The sequence below is a fragment of the Raphanus sativus genome, chromosome 6, assembly GCF_000801105.2.
Source record: "Raphanus sativus cultivar WK10039 chromosome 6, ASM80110v3, whole genome shotgun sequence".
NCBI lineage: Eukaryota > Viridiplantae > Streptophyta > Magnoliopsida > Brassicales > Brassicaceae > Raphanus > Raphanus sativus.
In genome coordinates, this window is record NC_079516.1 from 43241199 (window position 1) to 43259477 (window position 18279).

The window sequence follows — 18279 nt, forward strand, 5'->3', positions numbered from 1 at the left end:
ATCTTTTTAAACAATTTTTTTTATTTTCTAAAATATAATTCTTTTTGAAACAGAGGCAGTATTTAATTAGAAAATGACTTTGACAAAAAAATATTTAGTAAAAAAGAAATCATACAGATTTGTGAGCTTACTTTAAAAACAAAATCGTTGAGGAAAAAAATATTATCATTGTTGTGAACCGACTGGTTCAGATGGATGTCTTAACCATCTAGGTTCTGGTTTGTCTAAACCGAACCTTATCCATTTGTCGGTCCATGATTATCTACTTATTTATTCATGTTTATCTTGTATTTATTTCTCATGATTATCTACTTGTAATCATAGATAGACTTGGATTTGGATATGTCCAAATCAGTCCCACATCGCCTATAAACCCAATCAAGGTCGGCTGTGGCTTAGTATATATATGTATCTCTTGTTTTAATGATTAATATGAAGTTATCAGATTGCATAAACCGACACAGCCTCCTCTCTCTCTTAACCTCAACTATCTCTCTCTCTCCTTACTCTCTCCTCAGATCTCGACATCAGACTTAAACCTCAGTTAAATTACAACACGTTATCAGCACGACAGCTCCAAGCTTCAAGACATCGAGATCAAACCAAAACCCTAAGCTCAAAACCCGTTTTCCCGTTTTGAACCAAAAACCCTAGAAAACCCTAATTCTGGCGCGACCTTCAAACCGGTGTAACTTCCAAACCCTGACGACTTAGACGACGAGCGACCTACCAAACTGAAGCTCTTGAAGAGAAGAATCCATAGCCGGAAACTTCGCGTCGATCCGATCTCAGACTCCCCGCCAAGCTCTGTTTTAGTGCGCGCCGTCAATTGCTCAAGAACCCTAATTTTGACTCAACTTCAAATCGATCGTTCTCCCAAACCATAAGGATCCAGACAACTTGCGACATATCCATTTAAAGCTATTGAAGAGGAGAATCCAACGCCGCAGACCTCACTTCAATCCGAGATCATACGCGTTCTCTATGTCAGATACAAGCCGTGCCGTCAAAATCAGAAATAAACCTAAGGCTGCAAACTTCTCTCTAGTTTTATTTACAGCCAATTGTCTTTGATATTACTAACATCTCTTTGATAAATTTGTTTAAGGAAAACAAAGGATTCCAGCAAGATGAATTAAGATTGATGTGAAGACACGACCTGATGGAGATCCAAGTCATAAAGCCACGATCTCCTTGCTTGCAAATCAACTCCATTGATTCCAACCCAAAGCCGCAAACCCTAATTTTTCTTTCTTATGCGATTTGTGTTTGATTCTTAAACTAACTTGATTTGCATTTTTGTTTAAGGTGTCTAACCCAAGAGCAGCCTTGATTCATGACCTTATCATGATCCAAACCCTAATCCACGAGCTGCTCCCTAACCCAAAGCTAAGATATCATCTCTCTAGCTTAAAGTTTCGTTCAAACGTTTTGTATTGATCTCATGCTAACTCGATTTGACTCTTGTGTTTAAGGTTTAACCAAGATCAAGCTTCTGATTCATAATACCATTCAACCCAATAAGAGGTTAAGGTAACCCTAATCTTGAGACATAATGTTTGATTCATGAAAATCGATCGAATGTTCTTGTCACAGAAAATCAAATTGATAGATTTAGTTTACTTGATTCATTACGTTTGATTGAATATCTTGATAGAATCAATTACCTAGGTTGCTAGATGATTGAATGATTGACCAATGAATGTTTCTTGAGATAGAAACAAATTGTTAAGTTATCGGATTAGAATCATATGAACTAGAAATCGATTGATAGGATGGTCAATACCTATGCTCATTAAGTTGCAAGATTATATAAAGAATGAATCGATGCTTGCTTGATCATTATATGAACCACTTGGTCGTTCATACTGCTAAGTAAGAACCATGAACTAGCATTGATCTTTTAAAGTAGCTAGTATAAGCCATGCTTGTTCATTAAGATTGCTAGTATGTCCTATGCATCATGCATTGCTTCCCCAAGAGGATAGCACGTTCTATGCACCATTCATGAATCACATAAGTTGCTAGAACGAACCAGAAACCATATTTGATTGTTTGGGTCGTTGGGTTTTGTACATGGTACACCCTAGTACGTTTTGGTACGTACATGGTACGATCGCAAGACCATCAGGTCATAAGCACGTACCACAGATTATTATATTCGACCAAACATGTTTCTTCTGGTGGTTAACTATTTCTTACTCGATGGAATGATTGAAATTACTCTTAGACATCACACATTAGACATGCCTAAGCATATTATTGCTTGATCACACATCCGGACGTACCATGTACCACCTGGATGAACCATTTACTTGAAACCGTCTAGACACACTCTTTTGAAATCGTCTGGACTCAATCCTAATAAGGATGGCATGTCCATGGGGGTAAGTATATAGTACACTCCGTTGCAACATGGACATAGCCACAATCATCAGTCCAGACATATACATATTGATCAGTCCGGACACAAACCGATCGAAAAGTCCGGACATGCTTGACTTGTTCTATTGAATATTGTCTAAAAGATCTAATACTGATCTTTCACCATCATTTTATTGAGATTGAGAGTCTTAAAATTGAGAATCCATTAGACCTTTGGACAGATACCAAATGTTTTAGAATTTTGGACAGAATTGATCACTTTTGCAGTGATCATACCAAAGGCTAGATGTGATTGAATCCACGACTATAAGTCCGTGGATAAGGTCAAAGAAACTTATAAGGCCGTGGGAAATGCCATAAAAGTGGCACAGGCCATGGTATCTCTTTAGAACCACAACACTCGACCAAATTAGTATTATAAGTTCTGGATTGGATTAAGACCCATAAGACTCTCAATACATCTTATTCATCTCTATCAAGAGAGTTTGAAAGAATACATAATCCCACATGTTACATAAAGATGGTGAAGATGATTTTGATCATAAGAAAAGTGTTCTTATTGAGTATGAAATTTCAGATCGTCTAAAGAGAGTTCAAGTTGTTTTCAGCATCAAAACTTTTGAGTTTTCTTTGCTTGAATGTTTCCTTTTGAATTCGTTTGCTCCTTTCCCTAATGAAAAGCTTAAAATTAATGGATGAATGGTTTCATATTGAAACCGTGGGCAAAAAGAACAAAGAGTTCATTCATCTAAATAATCATCCAAAGAGTTAAGAAAGTGGCAAAGACTAAAAGTCTTGAAAGATGCTAAGGCATTCACGTTCCAAAGGGTCTTAATGACCATTGTATGTTCATGGGGGTAAGAATAAAACATCCCAAGGCACATGTACATACATATGGACGTGAATAAAGGAAAAGAAAGATGTTTCACCACACGGTTGAAACTAAAGGCAAAGGAAAAGAGTTCCTTAGAATCGCCTAAAAAGACTACATGTCTTGATATGTTCACATCCAAAGCATTCAAAGAGTGTGATATGTCCATGGGGGTTAGAATAAAAACTCCTTTGGCACATGGACATACACATACACACAGATCTAAGTGAACATAGATACCCATCTCAATAACTAAACGGGTCAAAGAGCCAGACATCCCATCTTAAGAGTTATGGATGTGCCATTTATAAATCCAATTTCTCCACCACAGGGAAATAAGATGGGAGGATGGGAATGGATGTTGGATATGACTTGATATAAGTTCCCCACATTCATAAGAACCTTGAGCCAACCACAGATGATTGTAGGCCAGGTACAAGGATAGTCACCTCAGTGAATCCGAACATCCAACATCAAGGGGAGAAAAAGAATAAGCTGGATAAAATGAGATTACATGGAATCATACATCCTGATATTGGCAAGATCCTCAGACTAGAGAATGAGACTTAGAAAGTCCAGAAGAGTATACAAAAGCTAGCTTAAACAATTGCCAGATTCCAATGCCCCGAATAGAATGACTAAGTCATCATCTATACCAGCTATGAATGCACCAAATTCGTTTGATGTTCAAGAAGGACACAATCAGGTTGCTACTAAGTCTAAGACATGTTTTTTCAAAACATGATAGACCAATGAATTCCAAAGATAAGATCCCTCGGATAAATATAGAAAGGTGCAAATGAAACCGTGGATGAGGGACTCCTAGACATAGTCGATCCAAAAATGGACAAACCTAAAAGCCGTGGCCACGGATGAGGAAACCATAAGATATGGTTGTACCTAAGGTACCTAATGATGCTTGGGACGCCAAGCTTCAGGGTATTGAAGGTTACAATGAAACCTCAAAGAGTTAAGTCATGTATAGGACTCAAAGGAACAAACGAGCTCGAGATTAATAATATACTATGCATGCAATGTAGCACATGAGATTATTAATGAGGATCATGAACCCACGTCCATAGATGAATGCATTCAACAAGAGATTAAGATCAAATGGATAAGGAGACGTGGAGTTAAGTTCATAAAGAAAGAGAGGTTTTGGTCCTATATTTCGGACACCTCTAGACAGAAAACCAGTTGGACAGAAATGATTATTTGTGAGTAAAAGAAATCAAACATGGTGAGATAGCCAAGTATAAGGCACGACCATATGCACAAGGATCTCACAAAGACCAGGAATCAATTATAAAGGAGACATACTCCTTGTGGTGGATGCAACAAACGATTAGATTCCTAGTAAGTCTGGCCATAAGAAAATATATTAGACTTTCGGTTTAAAGGATGTAGAAACCGACTATGAATAAGTCCACTGGATAATGAATAGAAATGAAAGTCCCAGAGGATATTGAGTTGCCAAATGCAACAAGTTCTCGAGAACTAAAGTGTACAATGTGTATGTTAATGATCTTAAAATATCCTAGGAACCTCTGGAGAGATATCTAAAGAAAGAATGAAAGATTCGGGACAAACAAAATTTTGTTTGGGCTACAAGATTGAAATTTTAAAAGGATTGAATCCTTGTGCATCTAAAGGTCCTAAAATTCTTTAGCATAGACCAATAAGTAGTCCCACGTCCCATAAGTCCCTTGGTTCGGACATGAGACCCATTGGTCGAAAGGAGAACAAAGAAGTTGTCTTCTGGTCCGAACACTAACCAATTATAAGTCCCATGGTCGTATGATCATTTTGGCTTGGACTTAGACCTGTACGGTCTCAAGAAGGACATGATAGATGTCCTTAGCCACGGATCCTTTGATCCTAAGATGGACAAGGAAGAAGTCCTTTGGTCCATAAAGTTATTTGGCGCCTTACCTTGATAAGTTTGGCCAGTCATCCTAAGTCGGATAGATGCCATGAGCATCTTGTCTTTGACATATCCGACCATAAGACAATAAAATTGAATTGTCTTATACTATCCAAGCCATACCTTTGTGCCTTTAAGGCCCTACACGTCCGGACATGACTTTGTCAAAGCATACACGTTCCTTGCTCAAATGCCATTGGGCGTTTAATGTAATTGGTACTTCCGGACATGAGCATATGTATTTATAGTTGTTTAGATCCGACCATGAGGCACGAGGACATGATGTTAAACACATCTTAAGTTACCTATAAAAGGAACTAAAGGTTTGAGATTATTTTATACCAACCAAACCCAAAGATATGTTTGCTTGGTTTTGTTTTTGATTATGATACAGGTTATAAATTGGATCCATACATGGATAGATCTCAAACAAGCAGTATGCACACATTGGAAAACAAAGATGAAGAAGCACGAGTCCAACCAAAGACATGTCAGCCAGCTTCTTCACCATATCTACATCAGTACCACGTCCATGAGACCTTCCTATCAGTCCAGGACGTGCATATTAGAAGACCAGTTCAGAGACTTGGCATCCATGAAGTTCCCACAAGTATACTCATGCGCCAACATCAGGAGCATATAAGGAGGTACAAATCAGAGGAAGTGATACATGTTGTACTCTTTTTCCTTCACCATGGTTTTGTCCCACTGGGTTTTCCTGGTAAGGTTTTAATGAGGCAACACCAAGTAATTGGTAAAGTGTATTACGAGCCCAAAAGGATTTGGTACCAGGCGAACTCAAGATGGATACAACATCCAGGGGAAGTGTTGTGAACCGACTGGTTTAGATGGATGTCTTAACCATCTAGGTTCTGGTTTGTCTAAACCGAACCTTATCCATTTGTCGGTCCATGATTATCTACTTATTTATTCATGTTTATCTTGTATTTATTTCTCATGATTATCTACTTGTAATCATAGATAGACTTGGATTTGGATATGTCCAAATCAGTCCCACATCGCCTATAAACCCAATCAAGGTCGGCTGTGGCTTAGTATATATATGTATCTCTTGTTTTAATGATTAATATGAAGTTATCAGATTGCATAAACCGACACAGCCTCCTCTCTCTCTTAACCTCAACGATCTCTCTCTCCTTACTCTCTCCTCAGATCTCGACATCAGACTTAAACCTCAGTTAAATTACAACAATCATTTGTTTATAGACAAAGACGATATAACTAAATTAGTCATAATTCACTCTTATGTTATTTGAGTTAACCGATTTAGTTTGATTGAAAAAAAAATTAGACTGATTTAAATTAGTTTAAAATGATTTAAACTAAATTGAATTTGTATAAATCATTTTAAAAAAATCATTTCAGTTATGATCAATTTGTTGCTTAGACGGACAAATATGCATCGTTTAGACCGATTATCAGAACATATATTAAAACAATGTTAAGAAGTCATATAAATGACCAATATGCTTCAAGGACTGCAAGGATTTGATTGCTATGATCAAGGAACCGCGCGCTTGGCCAAGTTTTGCTACGGAACTAGAGAGGATAGAGACGCTGCTCATATGCTTCCCAGACTTCAAGATTTCTCATGTTCCTAGGGCGCGCAATCAGATTTCAGATTTTTTAGCTAAGACAGCTAGATCCTTCCATAGGAAGTTAAATTTCATTGGTTGTTCTATTCCGGTCTGGTTACCCAGACCACCTCAAGTTTGAGTAATAGAATAGCCGTTTGCCGTCAAAAAAAAAAAATGACCAATAAATGTCATATGATTCATAACACACATGCTTATCTTGAATAAAACACATGTTAAAGCCAAAGGTTATTCACATTGCTTTCCCACCTAACATTTAATTTAAAAACCAAATAATAAGCACACACACATTGAAAAATTCAATCCATGACATTATTTTAATATTCCCTTTACCAAAAAAAAAAAAAAAAAAAAAAAAAAAAAAAAAAAAAAAAAAAAAGACATTATTTTAATATTCCCCTAAAAGTCAAATTCGAATAAGCCGCAAAAGAAGATCAGAAAACGCTTGACCCACGCTTAAAAACGTTGACATATATAGAACGCGCACACACACACATATATAAATAAATGTACACACAAGCCATCAAGATCACAAACACTTGGCTTCAAATCCTGATCAAATCTTTGTGCTGTAAACACAGAAAGTTCTTAAGCTATGGAAGCTACTTCGCAGCCTTGTTTCTCTCATAATTACCTTGGATCATCTGAAAACTACAGCTCCTCGCTCCATTCGACACGAAAGCAACCTAAAAAGCCATGGAAAAGACCAGTAACAGCTTCGCTTCAACGAATGCATCCCAGAGTTTACCGAGTCGAGCCTGTGAACTTCAAAGAGTTGGTTCAGAGGCTAACCGGCGCACCACAAGATCATGAGATAGATCAAGTTCATCAAGTTGAAAGTAAGCCACTGCTCAAGGTGCAACACGGTCTAGTTGAGGTTAGGCAGCCACTCAAGATTTTCCACGAAACAGCAACTCAAGAGAACCCGTCGGCGTTTGATCTGTCTCCTTCATCATCTCGTTTTTGGGAAGCTTTCCCTCTTCTCAGTGCTGCGAATCTATCAAGATGGTAGGACAAAAGAAAACGAAAAAGCTTTCATTGATTGCAGTTCTTGAAATTTATCGCTAGAAAGATGTATGTATAAAAAGAGAGAACACTTGTTACTGTTTTTTTTTTTTGTAACACCACTTGTTACTGTTACATTACAAAACATCTGTCTTTATGAATCTTTTTCGCGCTCTCTATTGATCTCAATAGTTCTTTAGCTGCGACATGTGAAGAAAAAGTTCGTCTCTGCCTAAACAGACACATTACCTGACATGTAAAGGACCAGAAGCAATTTCAAAAAAAAAGGCTGATGATGACAGAGTCATAGTTCATCGAACTCAAGATATTTAGGGTTATAATTCTGCTAATAATACCAGCAGACCAAAGAAATATTTATGAAAAATGGGCTAGAAATTATAAATATTTTTTTAGTTTTCTTTCAGGGTGTTGTCGCCAGAACGAATACAAAATTTGTAACACACAAAAGGCCGAATTAACAAAAGAACCATCTACGTTGGATTTTGTCCATCCCTTCCTTGGTCATTTCCAGTTAGTATCTTCTAAAACAAAACTTATGTGTCCTGTTTTCTGAGAAGCATGTGTATCATGTCTATTTCTTTTACCTTTTCTCTTCTGAAGTACCATGAGGACCATTTATAGTAGCATTTGTTATACCTGATGCACGCCAACTCTTCTTTGCACAAGGACAGTCAAAAAGCAAATGTTTCTCTGTTTCTGGAGCTGTACAACATCTCTTACATTGATACTATTGACTTATATGTCTTCTCATTAAATTACTCCCAGTTGCAAGTGTTTTAGAAAGTGTCTCCCAAAATAAAATGGTTAAATTTAGGAGGAGAGATACATTTCCACAATTTTTGCTTTAACAGAGGGTCACCCCCACGTCGGTAGAATGGGATCATTGTCTGGTAAATGGGTATCTAGCCAATATTCAGACTTGACTGTATATATCTCATCATCAGTATAATGCCATCCAAGTAAGTCTAATTCAGCTTTCGAACTAATCTTTAATGCCATAATCTTCTCTACATCTTCAGGTAGCACATTTTCTCTTATCTTATCAATGTCCCATCGAATACCATCCACATGAATATAGCTTTGAACACTATGCAGCATATATCTTCCATCTCTTGACCTTGGAGCTCTTGGTAGATGAACTGGAAGCCACAAGTGAAAGAAACTTCTTGTTCCACCCTTGTGGTTCAGCCTTAACATTATCGATAATATACTTGAACATGTCACTTTTCATCCTTCCAAACTGTTTCGTCAATCCAATGTACTTTCCATTTATTTCTTCATAGTGTGTTCCCGGCGAACTTTTCATCGTTTGCTTCTCATAATGATATCATAACTTTTTGCCACCTTCGCCATGTTTCTCTGTCCTCTGTGGGTCACTCCTCCACTATCTTGTATAGAAGTGAGGGTACTTTTGATATGTCTTGCTCTAGAAAACAGAATGAAAGTAACTTGTGTTTCTATCTCCTGTCTTTAACCACATTACTTGGTTCTTTTGCTTGGATCAATTAGCTGGCATCTTCATTAAAACAGCCAGCACCAAAATTTGTAAATTCTTTTATTCGACACTTGGACTCATTGACATTTCTCAGCTGTAAATACCTAGGCCATAAAATCTATACTCCTTTTCCCCAAGTGTGATTTTGTCTTAAATGTTTTTTTAAATTCATGTTTTTAATGAGATAGATCCTCATGGTTCTAATTTTGATCTTCAAAATCTCTATGGTTAAATTTGAGAAAAAGTGTTAAAATAAATAAAATAATAAGTGAATAGTAACCGTGGATGAACAACAATTTAGGTGAACTATAAATTATATGCTTACTTTTATTTTATTTGAATCTTTTAGTAAACCAAGGTTGTTTTGATTCAATAGAAAGTTAAACTTAATCTATTGTTCTCACAGTTGTGATGACTAAAGAATTAAATTTCTCTTTCCTTTTTCTTTTTTTCCACATTCTCTTTTCTGTTCTTCATTGTTCTTTCGTTAATATCATATTCTTACATATCGAGGTCAAGACAGCAAACACGTAAAGATAACGAGAAGATTTCGGTTGATTGAAGCATTTGGCGTATAAGATACATGGAGATAGTTTGGGGTTCGTTTTTTTATTACGAACAGTGATCAGTTTGTGAGAAAACACACAGAAACATTTAACTTTCCAAAAAATTGTGCTTCCAAGGCCATGAGTCTCTTTTACAAAGTATGTCCACTAATCCACCTTTGGAACATGATAAACGTCTCGTTTGGTTTATACTCTGCTGTGTGTCCACCTCCCTAGCTCAAAACATATTAATAGTGATACAAATTATGCAATGCTTGTAAAATGTTAAGTTTTTTTTTTTTTGTAAAATGTTAAGTTGAATCAAGAAGACTTACTTTGATGGTAGCATACGTCATCTTATTGGAATAAGTTCTCGTGTATCTGTCAAAAAATAAGGCAACAATGATTTTAATGAGAACTTGATAAGCTTACAGTACAAAAAGATAATAAACGACCGAGAGAAGAAATATATACCCAGCGATTTGATCTTTTATCATCCATGGCCTCCAATCATCAATGATGGAGTAGTTAAGAGATTTGATCCACGCTTGAGTTCCTTGGAAAGGCATCGTGATGTCATGATCACCACTGTTTACCATAAATCACACAGAATTTATAACCTCGAGTCTTGTACGTAAGAGTGGACAATCCAGTTTACCATATTATTTTAGTTATTTGATTTTAATTAGGCTTAATAAAAACTTAAACCAAATAAAAATCATCTGTATCTGTATTTTAGTTAAGATTGATGCAAATTTGGATTAGTTTCCAAGTTTGGTTCTGTTATAGTTAAGAAAAATAGTGTTAATTCAAACCTATAAATAAGAGATCGATATCCGTTGATGCTGTTATTCATATGATAAGGTACACTGCTTATAATGTCTTGATTGTATGGAATAGTCCAGTTACATCGCTGCCAATGTCCTTTAGTCCCCTGTATTAACAGATCGTCCAAACTTTATATTCAGAAACTTTATTTATATCATCAATGATCTCAAACTAAAGTTGGCATATACCTTCTCAACATGAAGAGCTTCGCGAACTCTCTCGTTGTTGGCCCAGCATTCAATGAGATAATATAGATAATACTGTCAAGGCAACCATCTTGTCAATGTTTCTTCGAAATATCATAAAATCATATTTTGCATACATCAGTTGCAGAGTTGCTCGATGGTTACACATGTTATACCTGAGTCTTTTATAATTAAAATCATTTGTATAATATAACTGTAAGCAGTGTTGTCATTCTTTGTTACTCCATTTTAAGCAGATATTTACTAGACATATGTATTTTCTGTAAGCTTTGTTCACTAACATTATGAATCGAATAACAGATAAAGTCAGATGTTTTTCCCAACCCTTTTAAATGGCCACTAGATGGCGGAAAAAGCAGTACTTACATAACAATCAGGAGATGTATTTTTCGAATTACGTTTGTCATCGCAATCTGGTAATAATATATGTTGTGTGTTTATTTTGTCGGTGGACTGCAGATAAACAAAACAAAAAGTAAATTAGCTTAATCTTCGTATTTAGTACTAAAGAAAAAAATCGGTTAAAGTTCAGAGTTTGTAACTTATGGTATTCTTCAACATGTTTCAAACATTTGGTATTACGTGAATCCACATTTCCATAATTTCCTTTGCAATTTCTCTTCAATGACTGTTAAAAAGATTGTATAAGCTTTTGTGTCATTTGAGGCTTCGCAGGTGATATAACTATAAGAAAATAAAGATAAATTTGGGATTAGGCTGCATATAATACATACCTCGTAGAGTTCATCAGAGATTAATGACATTCCATGTGAAAATGGAATACGATAGTTTTCTTCAAATTCAGGATATGTTACTGGGTTTCCTAGCACATAACCCTGATTTTTGTACAAAATAGATAATTATGAACTTTTAGTTTTCAAAAACTGTACATAATAGTAATTAGAAGCAGTTAAATATTAATGACCTGTAGGTTAATGAGAGGTTTGCAACATATATAATTTCCTGCATCATAGTACCAATATTGTTAAACAGATATAATATCACATCGATTGATTTGATAAAAACATACCTTTTGAGATTTCTTGAACGAGTGCCGGAATAGTCTTGCCGGAATAAGAATCTCCGGAAACGTAAAACGGATTGGAGAGAAACTGTTGATGCTTGCTTAGCCACTGCCAAAAAACACATGCACACTTAAGATTTTGGTGCTTTAATTGATAAGCTCGTGCACAAAAAAAATTGATAAGCTACCCCTCGCAGTAATCCACTTTTAAAAAAAAAAAAAAACTAAACCAGTTCAAATAAAAAAAAGATTCAGAATGGGCTAGGCTTAAATGTGATGGCCTACATCTAGCGAAGGCCGATAACTTTACCCAGTATTGTAAGAAGCTTATCCGAATACACAGATATCTAGGCAAAGTTAGATAAATGTATATTTTTATCCCTATTTTTACCTATATATATAATATGTTCCGTATACACAGATACTTTATGTATATGAAACTGAAATCATTATATTTTAGTTTAAAAAACTGAAAATAATATATAGTTCAAAAATAAAATTATGTATGTAATTTTTAATATATATATATATATATATATACGGTTTAAAATATAAAAAACATGCTTTTAGACATATAGAACAGTTTTAATAAATGAAATTAATAAGATTTCTGTGAACAAATTAATAGGTTTAGACAAATAAAAAAATAATCAATGTAAATAATAATAAAATATTAATTATACTAATATTCTAAACTTTTAATGTAACTATGCAAAATCCATCCACTCGGTTGTCTAGAGTCTAGACTGCATAAATTTGTGGATACAAGAGCTTTAAGAAGACACTTAAAATTGTGGATTATATTGGTATTATTCTGCGAGGGGTTTAAGAAGACACTCTTGAATTTATGCAGTCCATACACCGAGAAGTGTAACACATACAAGAGCTTTAAGAAGACACTTAAATTTGCCATATTACCTTTTGAAGAAACTCGTGGATCATCTTAGCTTCTTTTGTGTCACTTGTTTTATCAAGTGGAGTTCTTGAGTAGGAGAAGCCAGCTCCAACAGGTTGATCCAAGTATATTATGTTCGCCACCTGAAAATGTGATCAAAGATAAAAATAGATCATTGGGTTTTTTATCTATTTTTAAGCGTACTTTTTTGTTACCTGTGTCCATGAATATGTAGAAGAGACCAAAGAAACGAGACTTCCATTGTAAACCTCAAACTTCAGACCCACAGGTCCTAATTTTTGGTTTTTATCACTTTAGAACAAATCATTGAAAATGATGCTTAGTGGATAAAGATATTTTATAGTTTTACCATTCTCAAAAAAAAGGCCTTCGAGAGAAGAGCAACCAGGTCCTCCGTTTAACCAAATAAGAAGAGGATCTTCTTTTGGATTCTTCTCAGATTTGATGAAGTAGTAGAACAATTGCACTTCTTCTTCCTCACCAATACCGATGTACCTTTTGTTCAGAAGAATAGCAAACTACTAATTCCAAACTTAAACACACATTGGTAAAAAGAAAAGAAACATTTTACAAACCCTGTTTCAAGCTCGAAAGGAAGAGGGCCTTCAAAACCGGGAAGAAACTTGACGATAGAGCCAGAATCAACATGATGACTCAAGACAAGTAGAAGGAGAAGGTAAAGCTTTAGTGTCAAACTCATTGTCTTTTAGTTTCTAAATATTGAGTCACGTACGGGATAAAATGAATCTATATATATACTGTAGCCTGTAGGTAGCATTTTGCTAATACCATCCTCCGTCCGTCAATTTAGAAGCACGTACAGTACAGCTACCATTACTCCTACGGTCCTACCTAACGGGTAGGTGATGATGATATTGATGTACTGCTCGTACCATCAGCACTGTATAATGAGGAGATGTGACAGCTAAAGTCCGTCTCACTCAGTATTAGACCATCTCTAACCCACTTCATATTTCACTTTTTACTTTATTTTAAAGAAAGTTTTGCTCCAACTCTACTTCATTTTTTACTTCAAAATGAAGCTGTGAATAGTGTTGCTTCAAATTTGAAGATCTACTATACATATCTTCATTTTTTTTAAGATGAACTTTTTCATTGCAAATTGATCCTTAACTTTTATTTATTTGTATCTTTTGCCAAAATAAACAATATGCTTTAATATAATCCAATTAATTTCTAATTTCAGTTGTTATTTTCATTATATCAATTTAAAATATTAAATATACTTAAAATTTATACTAATAAATAAAATAAACTTACTTAATTAAGATAAAAATTCAAATACATAATTAATAACACAAAACTAAACATATAAAACTTATCAATACAACATAAACTAAAACTTAATAATCTGGTAAATTATTTTTTATTAACACTAAACATATAAAATCTAATGTTTTTGTTTATTTATTTATGTTTGGTGTAATAATTTTATTATAAATATGTTGAACATGTTGAATTATGTTGAAATAAAATAAAGGGCAAAATTAGTAAATGTGAAAAACTAGAAAGTGTTATTAATAATTAATGATAAAGTGGAGAAAGAATATATTTGGAATATTCCTTTTACAAGAAATAAATGAAATAAACCATTGGAGAGAATGTTGTTTCATTTTTTTCTTCATTTAAAAAAAATACATATTTGAAGATAAAAATGAAGTCAACCATTGGAGATGCTATAATGGGTTATATAGAAACTTTTAGCGTTAATAAAAAGGTCAACTACAGAAAATTTGGAAAAGAAAAAAAAGAATTGATAAAAAGGTTTTTATGTAAAAAAGTTTCAACTACATATAATTTGGAAAAGAAATATTTAAGTAGATATTTAATACAAAAACTTTTGGGAAAATTGCCAAAACGGAACAAAAATTCAGCATGGTTGTCCCTATAGTATAAAACCATCATTTACTTGTCCATTTAGTATAATTTTTTTTATAATCCCAAAACTAACCCTTGATTAATCTAATTAAATACATTAAACTAATATAATTTAAAATAATAATTAAAAAACGTTTAAAAAGGGAAAATAAAAAAAACATTTAATTTTTTAATAAAAATAAAATTTGTAAAACTTAATAAAAATAAAAATAAAAATAGTTTACATTTTTTCAATAAAAACGTTAAATCAACCTAATAAAAAACAGTTTACAAAGAGTTTAAAATGTATGTAAACTTTTTAATTTTATCAAAAATTTTAATAAATATAAAAAAAAAATTAAAATGTATTTCTATAAAGTTTGTTTAAACTTTTTATTAAAAACTTTTTGTAAAGTTTTATTTTTATTTTTATAAAGTTTACAAATTTTATAAAGTTTGTCTAAAGTTTTTATTAACACATTAAACTAAAAGAATTTTAAAAAATTTAATTAAAAACTTTTAAAAAGGGAAAATAAAATAAAATTTTTAATTTTTTTAATAAAAATAAAATTTGCAAAAATAAAAATAATTTACAATTTTTTTGATAAAAACGTTAAATAAACTTACTAAAAACATTTTATAAAGTTTTATTTTTATAAAAAGTTTAAAACGTTTTAATATTAATTAAATAAAAATTTTAACTTTATAAAAATAAAAATAAAATTTTATAAAAAAATTTTGTAAAAAACTTTAAACTAACTTTATTAAAAAAAAATTTTACAAATTTTTATTTTTATAAAAAGTTTAAAATGTTTGTAACCTTTTTAATTTTATCGAACTTTCTAATAAAAATAAAACTTTTAAAAATGTTTTTAATAAAAATAAAATTTGTAATCTTTATAAAAACAAAAATAAAACTTTACAAAAAAAATTGCACATAATTTCAAAACACCACATGTTGTATAGATATGTATCATATAGATCAAGAGTTTATGAAAAAAATCAAAAGAAAAACTATGGAAAACCATAGATTAATGAAGAAGATAAGGGAAAATCATTTTTTTAAAAAATATTTGACAAGTAAAATCGAAAATAACACGTTTTAGGAAGTTAGAATATTTTTATGAGATTTTTAGAATATTTCTTTAACTGAAACTTTCATTAATTTTGCAAAAATCAGGTAATCTTATCCGTAGAAGGCGCCTTCTAAAAGTTTAGAAGATTGACAAAAATTCAGAACACGCTTTCTACTTTTAGTAGACGTAAGAGTACATTTTAGAAAACACATTCCGCAAAATTTAGAATACTTAATAAAAGTAGAAGATGCATCTGGACGAAAAGTAGATAACTTTAGGATTAGTAGAATGTGCATTCCACTTATTTAGAAATTTAGTAAATAGTAGAATGTACGTTCTAAAAATAGTAGATGAACGTGTTTATTTTAGAAATCATTTTCTACTATACCATTTTCCGTAGAAGGCACATTCTACCTTTAGTAGAACATATTTTCAAATTTTTATTTATCAACTTTTTGAAGAAAAAAAAAATACCAGCTTATGTATATAGGTGTTTTATTAATTGTTTGTATTTTTAATATTTTTTTGATTCACAAAACTATTTATCTCATTAGTTTTTAGAAATACAAAGGGTAAAAAGAAAAAAAATTGGACAAAAAAGGATTTATTCCAAAAAAACAACACCCTTATTTTTTTTTTCTCTGTTGGCATTTTTCCCAAAACTTTTCAACTGATACTTCATTTGTGTTTTAAAATTCTTTACTGTTGTTAAGTAACATACTCGTGGATCCACTGTGAGGAATGGGCGACCATTTTGAGAGTCACGTGGCTGGTGCAGCCACCAATACCATCCATCAATATTAAGTAATGATAAGATAAGACAGTGATATTTCTTTTTGGAGTAATAGGGTGTGGCGTACAGCGATAATTTGCCATTCCTCGTTTAATTTGCCATTCCTCGTTTGTTTACTATATAACGTATGGTTGCTGAGCATCGTCACATAATAACAAATAGACAAAATAATTATTATTTTTTTAGCAACAGACAAAATAATGGAAATAATTCTTTTTTTTGTCAACAATAATGGAAATAATTCAAAAGGGTAATTATCCTCGAAAAAACTTGTGCCTGCTTATCAGAAGGCTAGACCAACACAAAAAAGAAAAAAACTTGTGTCCGCTAATGCTAATTGCTACTATATCTATAGACCAATTTCTGATATATCCAATTTTACAAGCGCAACAACTGTTGTAACTTTTGTTTGTTCACTCAGCAAAGACACTTACACGAGCTCACAAAAATCACGGAATGCTTAACGTAAAATTTATGTAAAACATTCTCAAAAAAAAAAAAAAATTTATGTAAAACTTAATTTGATATGTTATTCATTTTGATTGTAAACAAAAAATCCAGATATTCCTACCTCTATAAAACAAACACAAATACTATTATTTTTCAAGAATGTATATTTGATCGAATTTATTATATGCATATATATACATATATTTAAAGAATCTTATACATTTTGATCAAAACAAAAAAAGAATCTTATATATAACATATAAATATTATATTTTATATAAATTTTACAATATATCTACTTATTAAATTTATTAAATTATTTTTTTAACTTCAACTAATTGTATTAAATAATGATCAAGTTTACATAATAATCGTTATATAACTTAGATGTTGTGAATCTTGAAACATAGAAATATGATTCAAAAGATTTTGTTCCCGGTATATTCGTTTTTGTCATTTTGTCAGCAACTTCATTTCCAGATCTCTTTATCCACTCGAATTCTACTTCCAGAAACCTTTTACCCCACGTTTCACAAAAAAAGAAACCTTTTACCCCACCATCTTACTTTTCGAACCCAGTTGTACATTCCAAAATGTAGTTTCTTATGATTTAGTATATCCATCATCTTCATATTATCCCTTTCAAATATCAATTTGGTGTAACCACGTATCCAGCATTGTCGCATAGCAATTAGAAGCGCAATGAATTCTGCTTCTAGGGCTGATGAAACCTTGATCCCCTTAGCATGCCTGCACCTTGAAACACCTTGATCCCCACGTATTACCCATCCTATTTTGCAATTTAAGGATAGTGAAGTAAAAGAAGCATCAAAATTGCATTTGCTCCAACTCTGTCTTGGTCGTCTCCAAGTACTTACTTGAGGTGCTATACCCAGTCTACTATTATTATGTTGAGAATTTCGCTTCATACCTCTTATTTTTGTGACCATTCTTATGAATCAACTTTGGCTTGTTCCAAAACTTTCCACCATTACATATTCCTATGTTGGAATATTAAATTATTTCTGCTTTTCCAAATCTTCCATAGCGCACTTATTAGTAGGTCTTGTATATGTGGCCATCGCATAGATATATTACATGATAAACAAACACTTATTTTCTTCTCTAATGTAGCTTGTGCATTTAGAATTGTTGTGCTTGAGATCCCCGATCCTCGTCAGATCCTTTGAGCGTATGGACATTCAGAGAATAAATGTTTCTCTGTTTCTTGAGCAGCAAAACATAT

At 32.8% G+C, this 18279-nt stretch overlaps 2 protein-coding genes across 3 annotated transcripts; one reads left to right on the plus strand and one right to left on the minus strand.

The window, feature by feature from the left end:
• Positions 1–7309: 7309 nt before the first annotated feature.
• LOC108810452 (VQ motif-containing protein 29) lies at positions 7310–7975 on the plus strand. The gene has a single exon (XM_018582560.2). It carries the CDS (start codon positions 7392–7394, stop codon positions 7806–7808), a length of 417 nt encoding a protein of 138 aa, XP_018438062.1. The 5' UTR covers positions 7310–7391; the 3' UTR covers positions 7809–7975.
• Positions 7976–9854: 1879 nt separating this feature from the next.
• LOC108811594 (serine carboxypeptidase-like 10) lies at positions 9855–13584 on the minus strand. 2 transcript variants are annotated; one of them, XM_056987700.1, is made up of 14 exons: positions 13412–13584; positions 13186–13331; positions 13031–13107; positions 12839–12958; positions 11927–12029; positions 11822–11859; positions 11631–11732; positions 11437–11524; positions 11263–11348; positions 10879–10950; positions 10678–10796; positions 10337–10450; positions 10198–10243; positions 9855–10095 (listed from the first exon to the last, which is right to left on the minus strand). In XM_056987700.1, exons 1-14 carry the CDS (start codon positions 13534–13536, stop codon positions 10015–10017), a joined length of 1317 nt encoding a protein of 438 aa, XP_056843680.1. In that variant the 5' UTR covers positions 13537–13584; the 3' UTR covers positions 9855–10014. The 2 variants fall into 2 exon arrangements, with proteins under 2 accessions (XP_056843680.1, XP_056843681.1); XM_056987701.1 differs by lacking the exons at positions 13031–13107; positions 13412–13584 and having other exon boundaries at positions 13186–13325.
• Between the last annotated feature and the right edge of the window lie 4695 nt (positions 13585–18279).

Coding starts and splice junctions, on each gene's coding strand:
- LOC108810452 (XM_018582560.2), top strand. CDS start 7,392: ATGGAAGCTACTTCGCAGCCTTGTTTCTCTCATAATTACCTTGGATCA.
- LOC108811594 (XM_056987700.1), bottom strand. CDS start 13,536: ATGAGTTTGACACTAAAGCTTTACCTTCTCCTTCTACTTGTCTTGAGT. Junction 12,959..13,030: donor CTACATATTCATGGACACAG/GTAACAAAAAAG, acceptor TCACATTTTCAG/GTGGCGAACATAATATACTT. Junction 11,349..11,436: donor TGTTGAAGAATACCATAAGT/TACAAACTCTGA, acceptor TTTATCTGCAGT/CCACCGACAAAATAAACACA.